Source organism: Lissotriton vulgaris, chromosome 6, assembly GCF_964263255.1.
Source record: "Lissotriton vulgaris chromosome 6, aLisVul1.2, whole genome shotgun sequence".
Classification (NCBI taxonomy): Eukaryota; Metazoa; Chordata; class Amphibia; order Caudata; family Salamandridae; genus Lissotriton; species Lissotriton vulgaris.
Genome location: NC_141694.1, coordinates 1,529,569,414 through 1,529,591,629, shown reverse-complemented (window position 1 = coordinate 1,529,591,629; position 22,216 = coordinate 1,529,569,414). Strand labels below are relative to the sequence as shown.

The window sequence follows — 22,216 nt, the reverse complement described above, 5'->3', positions numbered from 1 at the left end:
CTCGGTGCCACTCACGTTCCAGATCTTGGTTTGGTCAAAGTCGCGATGGTCGTTTTCTTGAAGTCGTTTAAGCACATGTTAAAGAAGCATAAGAAGAGGTCCTGGTGGGACAACTGATCTCCTAGGTGCGGATTTGTCTCCAGAACTATTTCACCTTTACGCGTTCCACCACCAGCAAAACCTCCCTCTGAGAGGGAGCTGATGGACATCACTCTGGCTGGAGAACTGACACTGACTTTGGGTCCAGTCCCAGCTCAGGTGCCAGATCCTGCCTCGATGCAGGGCTATCTTCAAGCATATCAGGAGTTCCTACTGCCAAACCAGAGCAGGTCCTTTCCTTCATATAAACTAAGATGGGGCTGTTCCATAGCCTTTGCTGGCTAAGTAGCAAGTTGACTCTAGATGTCCACCTCATGGCATGTCTCTTTCGTTCCTACTGTAATGGCACGGGTTACCAGCGCTCTTCCAGTAGCCCGCCCACTAAAGCGTACTTTGGCACCTGCTCCGCCTTTTGAGTCCATGCCTCAAACTACAGCCGTTGTGATGCCTTCTAGACACAAAGTGAAAGGGTTAATAGAAGAAGACCAATACAGAAATGTCACTCAGCCAAAGTCTTTGCACAGGGAGGAATATTGGAAATGATTAGATGACATAATTATGTCAAAATCTGAACACATTCAGATGCCACGAATAATTCTACTGGGCGAGGAGGACAGCAGTGAAGCTTCCAATTTCCCCTCTAGCAGATGCAGATACATCAGACTGCTTGACATGGACAAGAAATGTCCCTCTGGACCGTCGCCTGCAATGCTACAAACATCGCTTTGTTCACTGCTGTTATCAAGAAGACTGCAGAGGTACTGATGTTGTCACTTCCAATGCTGGTGATTAAGTTAAATCTCTTAACAGAGATCTTGCAAACAAGCCACAGCATCTTCAAACCTGTGCTCCCCTTCAACAAGGAACTCATGACGCTCATCAATGTGACCTGGGACAAGCCCACTTCTGCATCAAAATAGAGAAGGTTGTGGGTTGATTAAGGGTTAAAAATAGCTAAACTCTTCTATACCCACAGAGTGTCAATGAATTTAATAGAGTCATACAAATGTACTTTCTTCTGCATTATAAGGGTACATTTACTTGAATGCTAGGTTAGTAAACACATTTAACAACTCATAAATGGCAGTCCAAAATTCCTTTAGTGAGTATATCTGGTTAGTTATAACAACATAGTGTAGATATAAATCAGTCCCATAGATGAAACCTAGTGACAAGCATCAGTCAAGTCCAGTTAAAAGCAATCCCTGTTGGGAAATACAGGTTCTACTGCCAGAGAAGATAACAACATCTTTCCTCATTCACAGGCTAACAACAGTAGATACATTTAAAACGTGCATGCACGTTTTGGTGGAATTCGTCTGGTATTGGATTCACCTTCTTCAAGACTGTTGGACTTGGCCCTTTTTGCAGGGTTATCCCCAAACGTTTTGCTTCTTTCTCCTATTTTTTTCCTCACCTGTGGTTGTTGGCTTTAGGACTCTGGACACGTTACCACTGCTAATCAGTGCTAAAGTGCATATGCCCCCTGTGTAAATTGTTAATATGTATTGGTGTTTCAATGATTGGCATATTTGATTTACTGGTAAGCTCCTAGTAAAGTGCACGAAGTGTGCTAGGGCCTGTAAATCAAATGCTACGAATGGGCCTGGAGCACTGATTGTGCCATCCACATGAGTAGCCTTGAAAAACTATCTCAGACCTGCCACTGCAGTGTCTATGCGCAGTTATTAACTGCCATGTCGGCCTGGCAATCGCACCCACTTGGTAGCATAATCTACGGGGATACTCGGTCTTGTTAATGGTGTCAAATTAAGTACATCAAGGCCTGGTTTAGAATTTATCCCACTCGATATGCTGTATTCATGACAAATTGGACTGTCAAATTTCTTTTTCTCTCTGTTCATGAAATTTTGTATTGTATGATGTTTTCATTGTAATGTATTTTATATAACACTGTGTTTTTACCAACAAAAAAAAAAGACTGTCACATATCTTTTGTGACATTTTAATGGCATCATTGTGTACAAATGTTTTAAATAAAGTAGCTTTTGTGATATAATTGGGAGTTGTATTACAGTCCTCCTTCAGTGTGCAGTGGGTGCTTTCATAGGGGTATTAACATGTGTATGATCGATCAAGATGATTGGATTAATGTGTTTGTCTTAATAATACTCTAATGGATAGTCTATTTTTAATTGCACCCACTTGCCAGGCACTAACATTCCCTTTTCCTACATGTAAGGTACTGCCATGGTAGGTCCGAGCTACCCCCTGGTTTGGACTGGGCTCAGAGACCCTTGCACAAAGCGAACAAAGACAAAATGGGGTATAACTAGTAGACCTTAAACCCTGAAACTTTAGATTACTTCTAGACTCAAGAAGAACCTTTGCCAAAGAAAAGAGCTGAAGAGCTGTGAGGAGGAGTACTGCCCCTTTGCTGTGTGCTATGTGGGGCTGGCCTGTAGTTTCTGTTTCTGCCAAGAAAAGGACAAAGACTGGAACTTTGCTGTGAACCTGCTTGATGAAGATTTTCAAGGGCCTGTGTGTGTTGGCCTCCTGTTCTGAAGTTTCAAGGACACAAAGACTTCACCCTCCAGGCCCTCTGAACTTTGTAGCAGGGAGTTATGACCTGCCAGGAGGTACCTATTCCAGGTATGGGCCTCTGAAGGTTGTCCCTGCTGCTGGGAGCTGGAAGAAAAGAAGAACTGAAGAAACTGACGCATCCCTCTTCTTGTAGCTGTTTTTCCAACGCAGCACCAATGTGTTAGAAGAATCTCAGGCTGCTGCAAGAAACAACGCATAAAAGGATCGCAGCTGAAGAAGCTGGCACATCTTCGCTCGCCGCCTCCGCCTCGCTTGCTGTCGCATCTCGGATTTCCACGCATCGCACCTGTGTGGCAAGTCTTCCTGACGCATCACCCACAGACCCGAACCATCTTGGAGTCAACGCATCACTTCCCCCCTACAGAGTGGATTTGACGCATCACTTCTCCTGCGTGCAAAAGAACTGTTGCATTGCCTCCCCAAGGTCTCAGGAACTGACGCATCTCTTTGTTTCTCGATGCTTCCCCTCTCTGCGGCTGTTTGGCCTAGTGAATATTGACGCATCTACAGTTACTTTGTGAGAAATCAGGCATCCATAGTTTTCTATAGACCGCGTTGTTTAAAACATTTTTAAAGTCATATTCTTATTACATGTATGTTGGATTTTTGTTGTTTTGGTCTTGTTGAGTTTAAGTAAAAATACTTTATTTTTCTAAACTGGTGTGGTGTCCATTTGTTGTGCTATCACTGTATTACTGTGTGTTTTGAGTACAAATATTTTACATTACCTTCGGATAAGTCTGTCTGCTCGTGCCAAGCTGCCCAGGGGCTGAGCAGGAGTTATCTGAAGTGTGTATGCCCCTTACCCTGATTAGAAGCAAGGGTCCCTATTTGGACAAAGGTACCTACCTCTGCCAACTAGAGAACTCCATTTCTAACAAAAAACATTTAATTAAATTAATCAATTGATTGAGATGAAATCACAAATCGCTATCCGATGTCAATGGGGTTTAGCACAAAAGAAGAAACATGAATACATATAAAATATTCCATAAGCCAAAAGCAAAATACAAATGCAATTGTGAGTCATTCTTCTAAAGCTAAGTGTGCAAACTATTCTTTTTCTCTCCTATATGAACTAATTAAACTGGCTTCACAATAAGTGGAAAATAAGATTTTAGTAGAACATATCACATCAGCCATTGTAAAAAATATTAATTCCTTAAATTCAAATCTTAACTAATATTGATAAGTGTGCACTTATCCCTAATGTCTAAATAACCTATTGAGACATCAGCATTATTTATTGACTTATCCTAGACAATTTGCTAGTTATGAAATTCACTTTATCACAAATTGTTAAATCAATCAACATAAACAGATCATTTAAACCTTGTACCAATACCGAACGAGTTTGGTGGCAGGAAAACAGGGCTAATAACTGTTGGCTCATCATGATCCTTTGATATATTAGTCATTTTCAGTTTAATTTCAACTAATCATCAATGTCATTTTTTAATTACAATGCAACTTGTTATAAACATACACTAGACATCTTAAAACTCTACAATAATTGTAAAAATAAAGGAGGACTCTACAAGCCCTCCTATTTCTGTTACAGGGCGACTTGGGCTCATGTATTTCATTTGCCATGGAATTGTCCACTATCATATCTTTCTTTCATACCCTTGACCTCTTGTGTGCTAAGGAAGCTGTGGCAAGACTGGTTAGAAGTCATTTTGATTGCCACAACTCAAAAAGAGTGTGGTACTCAAGCCTTTCGAGATTCTCCTTGTGCCTCCCACTTCAGCTCCTGCTCCCGCTGTTGTAGTCAGAGGAAGCAAAAGACATACAAATGATGGACGGAATGCAAAGCAAATCAAACATTCACCCCCAGTCAATAGATCTGGGTTAAATCCATTGGTATTTTGCTCACCATGCCACCCCAGGATGCTTGTTTCTAGTCCAGGGAAGACCTGGCCTGGCAGTTCGGTCTGGACTTCTCATGGGGAGCAGGGCCAAGACTGATTTGCATATGGCTGGTATGAACTGGGTTGGTGAAGTGAGCTAAAGTAGGATGATTGATTCAACCCAGATCCGTGACTGGTGGTGAGTGTCTGAAAAGTTTTGGTGCTCTGTCCATCATCTCCTTGTGGTTTGCTTTGTTCACCCTAAGCTAGCAGGGTATGGCCAGTGTGTGTCCCTTGCTCACTCTGCCACTTGATTCAAGCTAGCCTGGCTGATGAGGGAAGTTGCCCCAAAACCGGTCCCTGGATGCTTGTTTCTGGTCCAGGTAAGACCTGGCTTGGTAGTTCAGGCTGGACTGTTCCCATAAGGAACAGGGTCATGACTGACTTGCATATAGCTGGATCTGAACTGGGTTGGGGAAGTGAACTGAAGAACAGTGATGGATTCATCCCAGATTTGTGACTGGTGGTGAGTGTCTGAAATGTTTCAGCATTCAGTCCATCATCTCCTTGTGTTTGCTTAGTTTGCCCTAATTTGGCAGGGTATGCCCAGACGTGGGTCCCTTGCTCACTTTTCCACTTGATTCATGCTAGCCTGGCTGATGAGGTAAGTTACCCCAAAACCGGTCCCTGGATCCTTGTTTCTGGTCCAGGGAAGACCAGGCTCAGTAGTTCAGGTTGGACTGTTCCCATAAGGAACAGGGTCAAGACTGATTTGCGCATGGCTGGGTATTAACTAGGTTGGTGAAGTGAGCTAAAGAACAGTCATGGATTCAACCCAGATCTGTGATTAGGGGTGAGTGTCTGAAAAGTTTTGGCGCTCCATCCATCATCTCCTTATTGTAGTCAGAGGGGCAATTTGGCCATCCCAACATCCAGAGTCTCCACCTTCATTCTTGAAGATTGAGTGGGAGACATCTTTGTTTGTTTCATTTGCTGCTGAAGGTGACCAAAGTAAGTCTTCTCCACTTCACCCCTCTACAAAAGTCAGTTCATGCAGGATAGTGGAAGCATTGTGTTGATTGGTGTCCGGTGGAGAGTGCAACCTTCTAAAACCACACCTCTCCAATGTGTCGCATTTTGCACTTTTGTTGGCTCAGCAAGCAAAAACAGTGAACGCAATTAAGGGCTATGTTGCAGACTTAAAAGCCTTTATCTGTTTTCCAGACCAACCCTCTTCATTCAAGTCCTCAACAGTCATGAGTTTTCTGAAGGAGCTGTTATTTCTTTATCCCCATTCTCCTTTTATTATGCCTCAGTTTGACTTTAATCTGGTTCTAATAGACTTGATTCGGGCTCCGTATGAACGTGTCTGTCTGCCAGTTGATGCTCGAGACTGTGTTTTGATGGCCAGCATGTTGCTTTGGTGTGTAAGTAAATTGCAAATGCTGTTTGTCCGGTCTCCATTTACTTGTGTCTACTCAGACAAACTGGTCATGAGAACAAAAGCAGCTTTACTTCCAAAGGTGGTTTGTCCAGTCAATATGGGGCAGTCCGTTATGCTTCATAAATTTTTCTCTCCACCCCATCCCACCAAAGCGAAGGGGAGGCTACTTAGGCTGTTTCCATATAGAGTAGTCAGCTACCATGTCGTCAGGACCAAGGACTTTAAATTCTACGACTTGTTTAGTCAGATATGTAAGCAATAAGAAGGGTAAAACAGCCCAGAAGAGGACCCTGTCTCATTGGATTGTACTTTGCATTAAAATAGATTAAGATATTGGCCAAAGAAGAACTCCCAGAAGAAACCAGAGCTCATTTTACCAAAGCCAAGACATTTTTTTGTGGAATTAGCAATGGGGTGGCCATTCTAGAAATAAGTATCAGAGGGTCTAGGGTTAACAAGAACAAGAACGCCGGATATGCACCTACAGAGGACTCTAATACCATGCCATGTGTGAACTATAGAGATATAGGTCAGCCTTACATTGAACCCACCAAGTGATCAGATAAGGATGCCCATCAGTCACCACACCGAACCGCCCTTCATCATTTGGGTTCCTCTTAAGACCACTCTTGGTGTTATCTATTATCTTTCACATGGAGGGCTAAGGTTGTTAAAACCCCTCACATGATCAGATAGATTTTTCGTGGTCTTACTTCTCAACTAGGAGGATGCTTGAGTATTAAAGGAGGGGACTGATGTCGCAGTGCAAAAATTGGTGAAAACAAAAAAAAAAGTATGTGAAGTAAAATTGGATGAGGGGGTACTGGACATAAACTTTATTCTGTTGCTACCCTCTCTACCAATGTTAAAAAGTAGTCAGAGACAACGAAAATATTTTTGGATCGTCTAGATGTATTCCAGGGTCAACATGTTTCAGCAATTCATGATGCAGATTGTCATTGCTTTCATTAGGACCACAATAAAATGATTGCTACTACGAACAAGTGCACTTAAAACAAAAATTAGTGCTCAAAACTTTGAATAGATTTCAAAACCAATACTTAGATCACCTGTATCCACTAGGTGTCCACATCGGTAGCTTCACCTTTCCAAGTTAGGGGTTTCCCACTTGGAAGATGTATGGACCTCACCCCACCTGGCCACGGCTCAGGGTAAAGGGGAAGCACTGCTCTCTCCGTCGGTACTTCTTGTTGGCATCTAAGCCCGATCGGCTTAGACGTGGCCAGGTGGGGTGAGGTCCATACATCTTCCAAGTGGGAAACCCCTAACTTGGAAAGGTGAAGCTACCGATGTGGACACCTAGTGGATACAGGTGATCTAAGTATCGGTTTTGAAATCTATTCAAAGTTTTGAGCACTAATTTTTGTTTTAAGAGCACTTGTTCGTAGTAGCAATCATTTTATTGTGGTCCTGATGAAAGCAATGACAATCTGCGTCATGAATTACTGAAACATGTTGACCCTGGAATACATCTAGACAATCCAAAAATATTTTGGTTGTCTCTGACTACTTTTTAAAATTGGTAGAGAGGGTAGCAACAGAATAAAGTTTATGTCCAGTACCCCCTCATCTAATTTTACTTCACATACTTTCTTTTTTGTTTTCACCAATTTTTGCACTGCAACATCAGTCCCCTCCTTTAATACTCAAGCATCCTCCTAGTTGATAAGTAAGACCACGAAAAATCTATCTGATCATGTGAGGGTTTTTAACAACCTTAGCCCTCCATGTGAAAGATAATAGATAACACCAAGAGTGGTCTTAAGAGGAACCCAAATGATGAAGGGCGGTTCGGTGTGGTGACTGATGGGCATCCTTATCTGATCACTTGGTGGGTTCAATGTAAGGCTGACCTATATCTCTATAGTTCACACATGGCATGGTATTAGAGTCCTCTGTAGGTGCATATCCGGCGTTCTTGTTCTTGTTAACCCTAGACCCTCTGATACTTTTTTGTCTTTCAAGTATATGTAGGGGCCACATCAGAGCTTGGTCTTTAAAATCCCCATTGACCCTCTTTAAATGTTTTTTGTTCTTGCATTCTAGAAATAAACCTTACACTAACATAGGCTTCGCTTCACACACCGGCCAAGCAATATTGGAGAATGGATGGCAATTTTGCTTGTTCGATGCGCCAAGACTTTCTGGTGTGACCTTTACTTCAGACCAGGCGCGCAATGCCTATTGGGCTCAAAGGGCTTCAGCATCCCCCGTCGTGTGTGGCAGCCCGGGCTGAGACAGCTTCCTGGGCACCAGAACAATCCTTTGGGTGTTTTCAAGGAGAATTTGGCGCTCATGGAATGATTCACTTCTCAATTCGTATATTCTCTCCTCAGTCTCCTGGGTGCTTGTAATGAAATTTGGAGAAGAGAACACCCTACTTCTCCCTCTACAATCCTAGCTTCCTGGGCACACACACAGCCACACCCAAGTACTTCACAGGTCTTTAAAAGACCATTTGCGTGTTAATGAGGCGTTGTTGCTTTTGACCCCTTCTTAGAGCCCCTGCATCTCCACTGTGCATATTACTGAAAGAGTCAGCGCTCCCGAATTTTTTCGGAGCCCTTCCCGAAATGTGGTTCTAGTTGCGCCTCTGCTTCAGACCCATCTCCTGCGATGGCTATTGCTGTGATATCTATACTCTGAAGAAAGTTACTTACCTACGGTAACAATGTTTGTGTTTGAATTCCTATCTACCTGCAGATTTCTCTTTGATGCTGCTCACCTCCCCTCTTGAGGAATGGGTCGTACTCATCTGGATAGTAAGAGTCTATGTTAAATTGTTGCACTTCAAAGCCACTATTCAATCAATGCGTCCACATCTCTGCATCTAAGGGCTCAGAAGAAAATGTATGAGGAACTGACGTTGGGCACACGGGTTTCACTTTGCAGCTTCAATGTTGTCATATCTGGGTAGTAAGCGAGACTGAGGCAGAGCTGATGCAACCTACCTGCGCAGTAGCACAACTGCCAAATGTTCGGATCAAATCTCACACCTGGTGATATTCAAAAGCATAGAAGATAAAGTTTCCACCAGAAAAATTACCAAAGGCAAGTAAGCTTTCTTTTGGTTTGGTGGAGGATGCACAAAAAGGGAGTTTTGTGAACGCATGTGTAAATGCCGGTTGCTCAGCTTTGTGTGGATTTTATTCACTTGAAACCTCAAGGGTTACGTAGGTGGATTGAATGTTAAATCAATACCATATAGAATCTTGTATTTATTTTCATAATCATAATTATTTATACACGCCGTCTTTTGTGATTAGTGCAGGTGCACACATGCCAGATTTGTTTTGTATGCGCACATCCAGTTTTAAAAGTGCTCAGTAGAGAATTTAGCAAAAACATTTTTTGCTTAATTTTCAAGCATGGCCCATTTTCTTTCTTATATTCTAAGTTAGGAAAATACATTTAAAATGTTCTACTCCCCTTCTATTATCTTATCCATACCATTGCTGTTTTAAGCCTATCACTGAAGCATCATGAATGACGGTGCATGCTGTATTTGTTCCCGTGTTTCACATAATTTCTCATTTTCAAGAAAGGACATTAACCTGAAAAAGTGAATCAACTACGTGAGGATGCCTGTGATGTGTGCAGATAGCCTTCAAGCATTGTTTTATGTGCTAGAAGGTTTGCTGTTTCAAACGTACATGTGTACACGTTCTCAAACACCGTGACACTTATGTGGCCAATTCTAAGAATGAATATTTATGTGGTATGTTTCTATAAAATATATTAACAAACCCAATTTAAAAATCCACCCTGAAAAAGAAGTGAGCAAATCGATATCAACGAGTGGCCTAGGCAAATTATACACGGTGTTTCAGGTGCTTACCCCATGCTCTCTTTCTTGGTTGATGTCAGATGATTTTTAATCAAAATATTGTTTGACATAAATAATGTATCTGGTATGTTGTTGATTACAAAACTATCGTTCCTCTGGATATAGATTTTATAGTGTTTGTACAGTGTGTATAAAGATCTCCATTTGCACTGGGATAGTAGAGTAGCATCCACGTCTTGAACACTTTTCTACATACATTATATCTGCACTTAAAAATGTTGTAGCCAGAGTCACAAGATTTCAGTCTGCATTTTTGTCATCCTATATGGTAGTTACTGCAGCTAAAAAACATATTGAGCCCGATTCACAAAAGTAATCTGAGACAAAATCCTAATTTTATTACTTTAGGCATTCACAAAGAGCATTTAGGAGTAGTAAAGGTAAGATTTTGTCTCAGTTAAACTTACGTTTAGGTCTTAAGTGTAACTTAAGATGAAAACTTAGGTTTAACTGAGACAAAGTTTTGGTCTTAAGTTTAACTTAAATTTAAGTGAGACAAAGTTTTAGTCTTAAGTTTAAGTTTCTTTCTTAAGTTTAACTTAAGACTAAAACTTAAGTTTAACTGAGACAAAGTTTTGGTCTTAAGTTTAAGTTTTGGTCTTCAGTTTAGCTTAAGGCCAAACTTAAGTTTAACTTAAGGCCAAACTTAAGTTTAACTGAGGCAAAATCCTAACTTTACTACTCCTAAATGCCCTTTGTGAATACCGAAAGTCGTGAAGTTAGAATACTGTCTCAAATTACTTTTGTGAAATCGGACCCAATGTGTTAGTTTTTTCGCAGTCACAAGTTATGTTATGTTTAAAATATAAACAACACACAACTACCACTGGTGTGGCACTATAGCACTCAGCCTGTCCGTCCACAGTGATAAGAGATAGACATGCATGTTTGGTAGGAGAATGTGTAAATTGCTGGGTCTCCTATGTGCGAAATTTCGATGGGTCTGATTAGCGGGCTGATTGGATTTCGACTACCACATAGTGCAAGTATGTGTGCCATGTGCATAGAGGTACATGGGAGGTGATAAAGCATGATATGCCGCATTTATTTTGTGTACCTGTCCACTATGTTATCACATGTGAAGAATGATAGTCTGGCCTCTGTGGTGGAGGTCAGGATATCTTTGTCATATAGGTTAATATAACGTTATAGTTAGGTGAATATGTCAGTGACAACATTAACATTTTAAACATTAAAAACACACACAAATTCACCAGTTATACGTAGCAGAGCTAGCTATAACATGTGACCCCGCCATGCACTGCTTATGACCTCACATATTACATCACTCATAACATGTTCTATGACATCATTTATGGAATCACTGATGACATCATCCAATGAGTGTGCCAGTTTATTTTATAGTTTGGATAGTGGCAGCTAATTACCATATTCCTTTTCTACCTTATGTTACACAGCCTGTGTTCAGCTAATGGGTGTGTGAACAAAACACGTGTTTCTAATGCATCATGGGTGTGTAGAGGTATTTAACACATTATAATTCTTTGAATTGAAGAGTAACTATGTGTGTAGATGACAGTTGGCTTGTGAATAGTATGTTTCACACAAATTGTTGGTTCTGCAGAACATTTTTCTAACAGGGCAAAGATTCTACGCAGTAGATACTAAGGACCCGAACATGAGTTTTGGCATGCTCCAGCACCGCCAAAACTCACTTCTGCCCGCCTACCAGATTACAAGTATTTTTGTGTGTAAGGGGGTGTAACCTTAGAGGTAAAATTCCTCACCCACTTCAAAAATATTGGTAGAGTGGGAGGGAAGGTAAAAAAACATTTCATTATGAGGGTGTAATGGCCCTATTTTTTTTTAAACATATTTTATTGAGGTTTCCAGAAACACATTTGACATACATTTTGTTACATTTCTGTATACATTTTTCATTTGTGATTGTCAGTGTGCAAATCGACTTCATACTTATTCTAATTCCATAGATTTGATGGCCCAATGACCCTATATCTCCAACATGTTTCAGCCCTGTTCTACTGGCCTGTGTGAGGTCCTGGGCTTTTGTCAGGATGGGTTAGTAAAGAGGTCCCTCCCCCACATGTTTACCGTGTGGTCACTGTTATGGGCATGCAAATAAATTCATAAAATATCTAATATATATATATATATACACATACTTGCCGCTGTTGGGGATTACCCAAACAAAGTGGGACAAAGTTCCCATGAAGGCATGAGAGGGCGGCCCTGTAGTCAAACTTTTATCATGGGTCTTATCCCATCTATATACCTATCTTACGCTCAACTCCCCTGCTTGTGGTGAGTCATGGTGAACCCGATGATGAAGCATGCCACTATTCAAGTGGGTGAGGGTTATATACACAAAAGGGTCACTTTTCCCTTCCCACCCCTATAAGTGGGTGGGCCTCTCCTGGAATATCTTTGAACTGTTGTTACCTTCTTTTACCTGCCATGCACAACATAATTACATTTTAGCCGAGAATTATATAATCATATTAAATTGTTATTTTTCAAAGTTCTCGAATCCCCTGCTATACATACATTGCAACAACCAAGGGTGTTGTTGCTGAACTCAGTGATACACGTTGTATTGACCTCAGAAACATGAACACCTGATTGAGACTCACCAATATCCATGCCTGTGACATGTGGGCCCCCCCCAAAGACCTGTGCCCCTGGCGCTGTTACCTACTGAGCAGTATTTAATGTGCACTCAAGCGTTGGTTTTTCATTTTCTTTCTCTCCATTTTTCACACTAAATGGTGTGTTATGAAAATATCTTGCTCTGTATCATTATTCATATCACTCACTTTCATATCATTCTTGTGTTGCTCATGAAATTGTGAGGTGAGAAGACAAGTTTGCATAACAAAAGTAGTCAAGGACATGCACCATTCAAGATACTGTTGTAAGACACCTTGTATGCACGAAAGCAGTTACTGCTCAGTTTCTTTAAACAACACATACAGATTTACCTCTTTTTTCTGTTTTGCAGGGGGAATACGACCGAGCACAAAATTCTGCTAGCCCCTCACTGTCTGGATCTGACACCTATCCCAGAGGCACAACCAAACTACCTCAAAGCCAAAGCAAGCCTAGTTATTCAGCAAGTAGTTACCAGTATCCTCCTGTGTACCACAAATCTTCTCACTACAACCAGCCTTCTCCACCTGCTAGTTCTCATTTTACGTCCACGGCTTCTTATCCAAGCTCCCCCAGTATTACTTCAAGCGCGTATCCTCCCCCAAGCTGGGGTTCATCTTCTGACCAGCAGCCTTCGCGAGTGTCACATGAACAGTTCAGGGCTGCGCTGCAGCTGGTTGTCAGCCCTGGGGACCCACGAGAGTATCTGGATAACTTCATTAAAATCGGGGAAGGTTCCACGGGAATAGTGTGCATTGCGACAGAGAAACATACAGGGAAGCAAGTTGCAGTTAAAAAAATGGATCTCAGGAAACAACAAAGGCGGGAGCTCTTGTTCAATGAGGTAAGCTGTGTTTCTGTTCTGGACGTTGTTGTGGCATGTTTGTGAAGCATGGTAAAGTCAACGAGAAATGTTAAGGTGGCAGTCCATTTGAGGCAGCTTTTTAACATGGCAGAATTGCACATCCAGCAGTAGTCAGCCGTCTTACCCATGTGTCTATGGTGGAAGCAGTGAAAGCCTTTCTAATATCAAGGGTGTGGACTTTCTTATGGTGCAGCCAACTTTGTGCCCAGAGGGTTACCCTTTTCATCTTATTTTTCTTGCGTGACAAGCTATAAGACTTCAAGGGAGCAGACACCCCACCTGCTAGCACACCAGCCTGATAATTAAACCTTCTTTCTATCTCAACCCTCTTGTTTTTAGTGGTAGAAAATGCTGCCAAGTCTGATTTCAAATCCTTTTGGCCCATCGTTATTGGTGTCTCTCCCTTCACCCACAGTTATCAAAATGAGTGCGGTCTGTGCAGTTTGCCATTGTGGAACAGTACAAATGATTGTAGAACATGGACAAAGTCGCAAATTGTTGGCCAGGCACCACTTAATAGTAAGGTTTCTCTGTTAATTAGATGGCCTCCGGCTAAGTAGAAGAGACTGTGTACTATATGGCAGGCACATGTACTTTGAACACTCTTTACCCAGTGACCTCTTCCTGCTCCCTCTTTCTAAAATGGCCTCCGCCTTGGCAAGGAATCCCAGATTTGTTTTGGTGATGTTCATGTCTAAAGACTGCGTTCCTAATCAAACATCTAACCAATGATTCCTTATTGCTAAGAGAGATGCCGGTCGCAAACGTCATGGAGGCATCTGGATATATGGACAAAAAGGACATTCTTGAAAAAGACGACACAGATAATACAAGTGCACACACACAGACACCGACACTACAGTATACTGTTGGGCATCCATCTGTTAATTTATCTATCTATCATTAGAATTCTAGATCAATTCGTTCATAGTGGCCAATTTAAGGCGGTGGTGCTCCCTTATTAGCTCGACCTGAGGAAGACCCTTTAAGTTAGTTTCCAAAAGGGTCGAAATGCATAATTCAGTACTCAAGGAAGGAGATACATTTAGAGCCCAGGTCACTATAAAAATTGGGAAAATACTTTCAAATTTTTCCATTTCTGCTTCCTTGTACATTTGCACTTTTTATAAGTTCTCAAAACTTACCAAGGTTATGCCTGGAAAACTATGTCATTCACATTTTTTCAGGCATACTCATAGCAAACCGCCTTAAATTCCCTTTTTTGTCCTGGGCCCTGGGCAATACAGTATTGTACACAGGGTACAATATTGTAGCAACCAGCACATTTAATTTATTTTCTTAATGGGGAAATACATTTTTTCAATGGAAGAATACTGTCCCCTCCATTTTTCAAGGCATACCATGCCTTGTAATAACCACTCCACATTGATTTTGATGGTTTTACTCCTGTGAAAAATTACAAAAGTGGGTGGTAGTATTCCATAGAAGTAAAAGGATTTACATCTGCAATATACCCTTTTGCGAATCTCATATGTTCATAAATGCAGTTTAGCATTTAAATGTTGATTTAATAGAGCAAATGGCTTTGTGAATCAAGCCCTGAACATATTTTGATTCACACAGTCTAAGAAGGACAAAATAGCATATAGGTGCCTCCTTCACAAAGATACATTTAGTTGTAAATATTTTAAGTTACATTACAACTAGTGAAGTTGTTAATCTGTCTGAGGATTTGGGGCAGATTGTTTTTCTTGTTTGCTTCCTGCCACTTTCAGTGATCTGCCCCCAAATCAATACAAGTGCCATGTAGGAAATCTCAGATTGTGGTTAGTGCTAGAGCACAATGGTGTGGCAGATTGGTGAAATTGGAAGAGGCCTGATAATTAGTGAGGGATGTTTGTAATTCTTTCCAAATGAGGCAGAGGGCTCAGAGGTGTTTGTGGTGCTCTGTGATTAGGCGGACTAGTTGTGCTCTGAAAGTGGATATATGATTGTTGTTACTTAGTCAAAGGCTCAGTCTTTTGCCTGTTGAAGAGTCTGAATAGCTTTACTGATGGAATTTGGCTATATTGTTTGAATTCTGGATATTAAAACTGCCCATGATAGTGGTTATCAGTGTTGGTTCCCTACTAGCTTGGCAGATTTTAGCTAGGGCATACAGTTGAAATTGTGGAGTGCACTGCCACTGTGCATTGAAAGATAGGTGAGAAATGCGATTCTCCTATTACCATGACTAGAGAATCTGGATTTCATTAAAGACACGGAGGCTGACATTATGCAATGTCTTTTATTGCAGTCTCCAAGCAGCCGCATATGTCACAATAAAAAGGTTCCTAAGAGAACATTCAAACAAGGTAAATGATATGGCATGACAACAATCTGCCTCTTTTTAAACATGTGAAGAGTAAAGAAAAAGTTCAGAGGTGTTGGAATGTAAACTTGAAGATTTCCAAAGTATCCAAATGGAGACTTGAAGAGGAAAATAACCAAGCAGGGAATCAGCACAAGGTATCCAAGGTTAAGAAGAAGGGTTATCTGAAAAGAAAGAAGATAATGAGTCTCTCTAGATCAAAATAAGACATTTCAAGCATGAATACATGTAAACAAGAAATAAAGCCTTACATTAGCATAAATGTAAATACAAATCATAAATTATCAACCACTAAGGAGTGGGATGGGTGGGATAATGTCAGCCTCTGTGTCTTTAATGAAATCCAGATTCTCTAGTCATGGTAATCGCAATTTCATTACAAGAACAGAGGCTACATTATGCATGTTGGTAGTTTTGTAATACAACATTAGACATATGTTCGATAGGTTTACAGTAATGTCTAGCAAAGGTACTAGCGTTCAACCAGTCGGCCGCTTTAAGAATATCATCTAACTTACCTCCAGACCACAGAGATTTACTGGCCATAGTACCTCTAGTAGAATGAGCTTGAAATGTTGATAAATCAATACCAGCTAAGTCCATGGCTCTCTTAACCCATCTAGCAATGAAAGTAGAAGTAACAGCTCTATGAGGTTTGATAAAAGAGACAAGAAGTTGTTTTTCAGCAAAAGGACGTACGCTTGACATTCTTAGATCATAAGCTTTCATACACTCAACCATGCAAAGTTTTGGGCAAGGATCGAAACGAGGATAGAAGATAGAGTCAGACATGGTTTTGGTTCTTCTATAAACCTCGAATTTGACACCAAATAAGTTATAAGACCTATTAGAGATCTCTAGGGCTTTGACATCAGAGACTCTATGAAAAGAAATAAGACAAAGAAGAGTTGCTAGTTTGATGGAGAGGAATTTTCTATTCAAAAGGAGATTTTCAGGCCATGACTTGAAAAGATCCAGAATCAAGTTCACATCCCATAGGGTATCATTTTTGGGTTTTGGGGGGCTCTTCAAACGAATACTCTTCATTACTCTGCAAACAATAACATTTTTACCCACAGTTTTTCCGTTGACAAGTACATGACCAGCAGAAATAGCGGATCTATAGCAATTAATAGATCTATAACTTAAACCTTTATCAAATAATTCAACCAGAAATGTTACCACATTAACGATAGGTGCCTGAAGGGAATCCAAATTCCTTTCCAGGCACCAATGTACCCAGGATTTCCAAATGTTATTGTATCTGTAGTGGGTACCTGGTGCCCAGGACTCTCTAAGGAGAGTTGCAGCTGAAGACAAAAGTCCTGAGATTTCGTTAGATCTCCTGACACTCTCCAGGCAAGAAGGTTCAAACTCCCCATTTGGGTTAGGAGATGGGAATCTCCGTTTACGTCTGTGAGGAGATTCTCTAGGAAAGGGATTAAGAAGGGAATGTCGCATGCTAGTTCTAGAGTGGTGGGGAACCATGCTTGGGATGGCCAAAACAGAGTTATCAGGACCAGGGAGCACCCTTCTTGCCTCACTTTCTGTAAGACTCTCTGGATCATGGCAAAGGGAGGAAAGGCATATGCGTTGATTCCTGACCAAGGTTGCAGGAAGGCATTCACTGCTAGAGCGCTGGGATCCGGCATCCAGCTGAAATAATTTTCTAGTTGATACGTGAGACGGCTCGCAAAAAGGACTATCTCGAAAGGGCCCCAGATCTTGTTCAGGCAATTGAAGACAAGTGGATTGAGTTTCCAATCGCTGTGATCCAATAGGAATCTGGAACTCCAATCGGCAAACACGTTCGATTTGCCTGGAAAGTATTCCGCTCTGAGTGCAATTGTGTGTTCTAGACAGAACATCCAGTGCTTCCTGGCTAGATTGGAAAGATTGGCAGATTTGGTACCGCCCAGACGATTGATGTAAGCTACAGCGGACATGTTGTCCATCTTTAAAATGACTGATCTCCCCTGGAGGGAATGTTTGAAGCTCATAAGAGCATAAAGGCCAGCCGTAACTTCCAGGAAGTTGATGTGGTGAGATGATTCTTCCTGAGACCAAATCCCTCCGGTGTTCTGGTCCAAAAAGCATGCGCCCCAACCATGGAGGGAAGCATCGGATTCCAGAATAAAATCTGGTTCCAAACCAAAGATTGCCTTGCCATTCCATGCTTCTAGGTTGTCTAACCACCAGACTAGTTCTGATTTGGCTTCCTGATCTAGGGTAATCCGATCTTCGTACCAGAGGCCAGATCTCAGAGCTCTGCCTGTTATCCTTTGTAAGGCCCGATAGTTCAGTGGGCCTGGAAAAATCACCTGAATAGAAGAAGAAAGACGACCCAAGAGTCTGGATAGATCCCTCAGTGGAAGGTCTGTTTGTCTCAAAATGTGTCGTATTTCTTTTTTGATCTTTGATATTTTCATTGAAGGAAGGAGGAGGAGACACTTGGAGGTATCCAGGGTGAAACCGAGGAACTCTAGTGATTTTGAGGGAGTCAGAATAGACTTTTCTTTGTTTATAAGGAAACCTAGACCCTCTAGAAGATTCATAACTGTCTCTAGGTCTAGGAGGATCTGTTAGAGGTCTTTAGACATTATCAGAATGTCGTCTAGATAAATGATAAGGCGAATACCTCTTTCTCTCAGAAAAGAGGCGACCGTTCCCATCACCTTGGTAAAACACCAAGGGGCAGATAAAAGTCCGAGCGGAAGTGCCTGGAACTGATAAAGGTGATTTTTCCACATAAATTGGAGGAAAGGTTGATGGATTACGGCCAAAGGATCGTGAAATACGCATCCTTTAAATCCAGTTTGACCAGCCAGTCTTCTTTTAAGAGGAGGTCTCTCAGAAGATGAATACCCTCCGTCTTGAAATGTCAAATTTATTGAGACTTTTCAAATTTATCACCGGCCTCAAGTCTTTTCCTTTTCTCTCTACGAGGAATAATGTACTTATGAAAGTTAAAGTGTCCAAGGGAACTTCTATTATGGCACCCTTCTTGAGCATAGAGGAGATTTCCTCTTCTACTATTTTTTGTTTCTCTAAAGAGAGAGATTTGTCTTTTGGAAAGGAAGATTGAAAGGGAACTTGAACAAAATCTATCATGAAACCCTTGACTGTGTTCGGTACCCATGGGTCTTGAGTTATCAACTTCCAGTTTTGGAAAAAAAGTTTGAGTCTGCCTCCCACCTTTAAGGGTATAGAAGGGATAGGGGAGGAGGGAGCACTTACTTGTTGGATTGGAGTTGAATGCTTCAAGGGATCTTGAACCACAAGTTCCTCTCCCACGCTGGGGGTAGAAGGTGGATCCGCTGTATTGCTGCTATCCCCGACCAAAGCCGCGTATCGTTGATAGGGCCTCTAGTTAAATCAGCCGGAAGAAAGGCCCCTTCTCCCAGACCTTCCAAAAAGGTTATTATTAAAAACTCTTTTCATGTTCTGTTGTGCCTTGTTTAGGGCTGTAAAGGTCGATACATATTTCCCAAGTGACTTTATTAATTCTTCTCCAAAGAGAAGACCTTTTGGGTTCAAATATGGCTCCTTGTCGGCCATATCGGAAAGTTTGGGGTCAATCTTATAGCGGATCAATCTACGCCTTTCAGCGTTAAAACTAGCATTTGTGTTCCCTAAGAGAATTATTGCTCTTTGACGTCAGCCTCTAATAAGGTTAATATCAAGGGGAGTCCCCTGGATATGGCACTCCTCAGCCGAGTCAAGGATTCTTGTTAGGGGACCAAGGACGTCCAGAAGACGGTCCTGGCAACCTTTAAATGATTTCTCTAACCCTTTTCTCGGATCACGACCGAGTTTAAATATAAATTTAATAAGTTCTGGGTCAAGATTAGGAGTTTGATATGTCTTGTCTTCGATGGTGGGTCTTGAGCATTCTGCTATAAGAATATTTCTGGTGTCTCTTTCTAGTAGGTTGCAAAGCCATTTCTTTATAAATTTAGAAACGTGGTCCTGTGGTCACCATTGTGAAGATCTAGGATGTTTTAAATTAAAAGGCGAGAACATTTCTTCCCCCAAAGGGTCTACAATGTTGTCTTTCGAGGAAGGAAGAAATTTCTCCTCCATGTTGAATAACTCATCCTCATCATCGTCTAGATCTAAAATGTACTCATCAGGTACATCTAAAAGGTCATCATTGAGAGTATATTGATTATGTCTGATATTATCTTGAGCACTATTAGATATTGTGCCGCTATGGGCATCCAAATTATTCGCGCCGCGAAGGGCACCTTCCATTGTTGTGCCGTTAAGGACACTGTTTGAAGTTGAGGTGCGAGGACTTCTAATTAAATTTGAGGTGGTAAAACCTCCCGCATGAGAAGAGATGCTAGGACCTTCAGTGCTCATAGGGGTACAAATGTCAATATTATTAAGTTTCATAATTCGTTTGCCCCTCAAATCAGGTACTCCATTTGAAATATCCCTTGAGATGGAAGTGGTCTTTTGTTGGGGATGACCTGGCCAAGGGTCTCCAACATACTTGATCTCATTTTCTTTTGGAGCATTAATCTGAAGCTCTCATTATCAAAGTAGGGAAGGATGCACTGGCTTGCTTAGAGTCAGAGTCAGACATATCTTACCCTTTTTTTAATTTATTTTTATACAGAAATGGCCTTTAAGAAAAAATATATAAATCAGAGAAAAAGGGCTTGTTTATATGCCCTATGTATTAGTTATATGCTCCATGTATTCTATTATCAATTTTAAGTATTTATATTGTATAGATAGATTAGGATATTAAACTCTCTTTTTCTTTCTTTCTTTTTTTTTTTTAAATGGGCATAAAAAACGAGTCAAATATAAGTTAAATATGAGGTCCGGTGAAAGAAATGAGGAGAAAAGTCCTTTTGACAACAGCTTCGCAGTAAACTGTTGATCTCGAGCCTGGTTGTCATGGGGATGCATCAAAGCAATACCCCAGGCCCGAGACCAGACGCGGTATTGGAGGAAAGACCCTAGGCAGCCCTAGCGCGTTACGCACCCGCTGCCAGGGTACTTTCCTCTGAATCGGCCTGCGTCGTGTAGGGATCGCATTGGGGAAAGAAGGGTCCCTTTCCCGATGCCTAGCCAAAAGCGGATAGCGGCGTAATGTGGCCAGAGGGCTCCTCAAGCGTACGATCGTGTCGAAAGAGGAAAATCACAGGAATTGCTTATCTCCGTGAAGAGGAGTCTAGCTGTGAATGAGGCTTAACTCCAAAAGTAAGTGTAAAAGGAAACTCACCTGAAACTCAGGACCTGTAAGAATCGCGTCATGTTAGAAAAAAACATTAAATAAAGCGAATATAAGGGGGATTTCCATAAATTGGAGACCGGTAAGGGAAAATGATAGGGGAAGGAGGGGGTTAGCCCGCAAAAGATACATAAAATATGAAATCTAATAAAGAATCATAGAAATAAATGACGTAAAACATCAGATAAAAAATCAGGCAAGAGCTTGTAGAGGAGTTACTTATCTGCTCGGAGCCGCATTTAAAAGAGGCAGATTGTTGTCATACCATATCATTTACCTTGTTTGAATGTTCTCTTTGGAACCTTTTTATTGCGACATATGCGGCTGCTTGGAGACTGCAATAAAAGACATTGCATAATGTAGCCTCCGCTCTTGTAATGAATTTGAAAAGTACTGCAAACATCTGCACCACTGCTACAGGGGATGGCAGTAGATCTAATTAAGTGTGCCAAAAAGCATCTAGTTTAATTTAGTGTTCATCATTGATGATCAGAATCTCAGTTTCATCACAGTTTAGTAGAGGCCATTAGGGTTCATCCAGTGTTTGAATGCCATAGGTAGTCTGATTGTTTAACAAAAAGGGAGTTGTTACTTAGTTCAGCTAGGAATTGGCTGTCTTCTGAATGGATCAGACAGTTATGTTCCTTGTCACTGATCAAATGGATTAGGGGACGCATGTATAGATTGAAGAGAAGAGGTGTCAGAGCTGAGCCCTGTGGAACTCAACACTGTACAGTAATGGGCTCAGAGGAGTACTGATCATTTTGAATTGTTGTCTCCCCTCACAAAAGAAGCATTTGAACCAGACCTATGGATCCAGCACTTTTTTCTTGATTTCCATAACAGATCCTGCTCCTTCTAATGAATGATGCCTGTTTGAGAATGGAATAGCAGGTTTATTTTATTGATCATAGTTTTGTAGCTGTTAGCATGTATCAACTTCGAGAAATGGAAACTTGGAGTTGGGCTGATGCTTAGCTGGATAGGAGTAAATCCAGATAGTTTATTTAGTATGGAGAGAACAATTGCTTGTTTTATTGCATCAGTGTCATAGCTTTTTTGCAAGGACATATTAAAGAGGCAGAATTTCACCTGGATTCAGTATGTTATTTTATTAACTTGGAAGCTTTGATCACACCTTTTCTTGAAAGATGAAACTTTATTTTTGAGCTCTTCAGGTGGAAATGGGAAGGGTTTGGCATAAAGGTTGAGTTTTGAACATCTGGGGTATTCTTTCATTTTTTTTTTTTTTTACATTTTTATTAAGCACACTTTATCCTGTATACAATACACTTTAACAATTGCAACGTTTCCTTA

The 22,216-nt window shown here is 41.2% G+C and overlaps 1 protein-coding gene across 1 annotated transcript in view; it reads left to right on the top strand.

Annotated features, from left to right (window-relative positions):
• The window catches only part of PAK5 (p21 (RAC1) activated kinase 5), an 856,297-nt gene that overhangs the window by 698,493 nt on the left and 135,588 nt on the right, over window positions 1–22,216 (top strand). Inside the window, exon 4 of the mRNA XM_086927707.1 lies at window positions 12,807–13,298. Coding sequence (XP_086783833.1) covers window positions 12,807–13,298 — 492 coding nt within the window. The remainder of the gene's footprint in view (window positions 1–12,806; window positions 13,299–22,216) is intronic.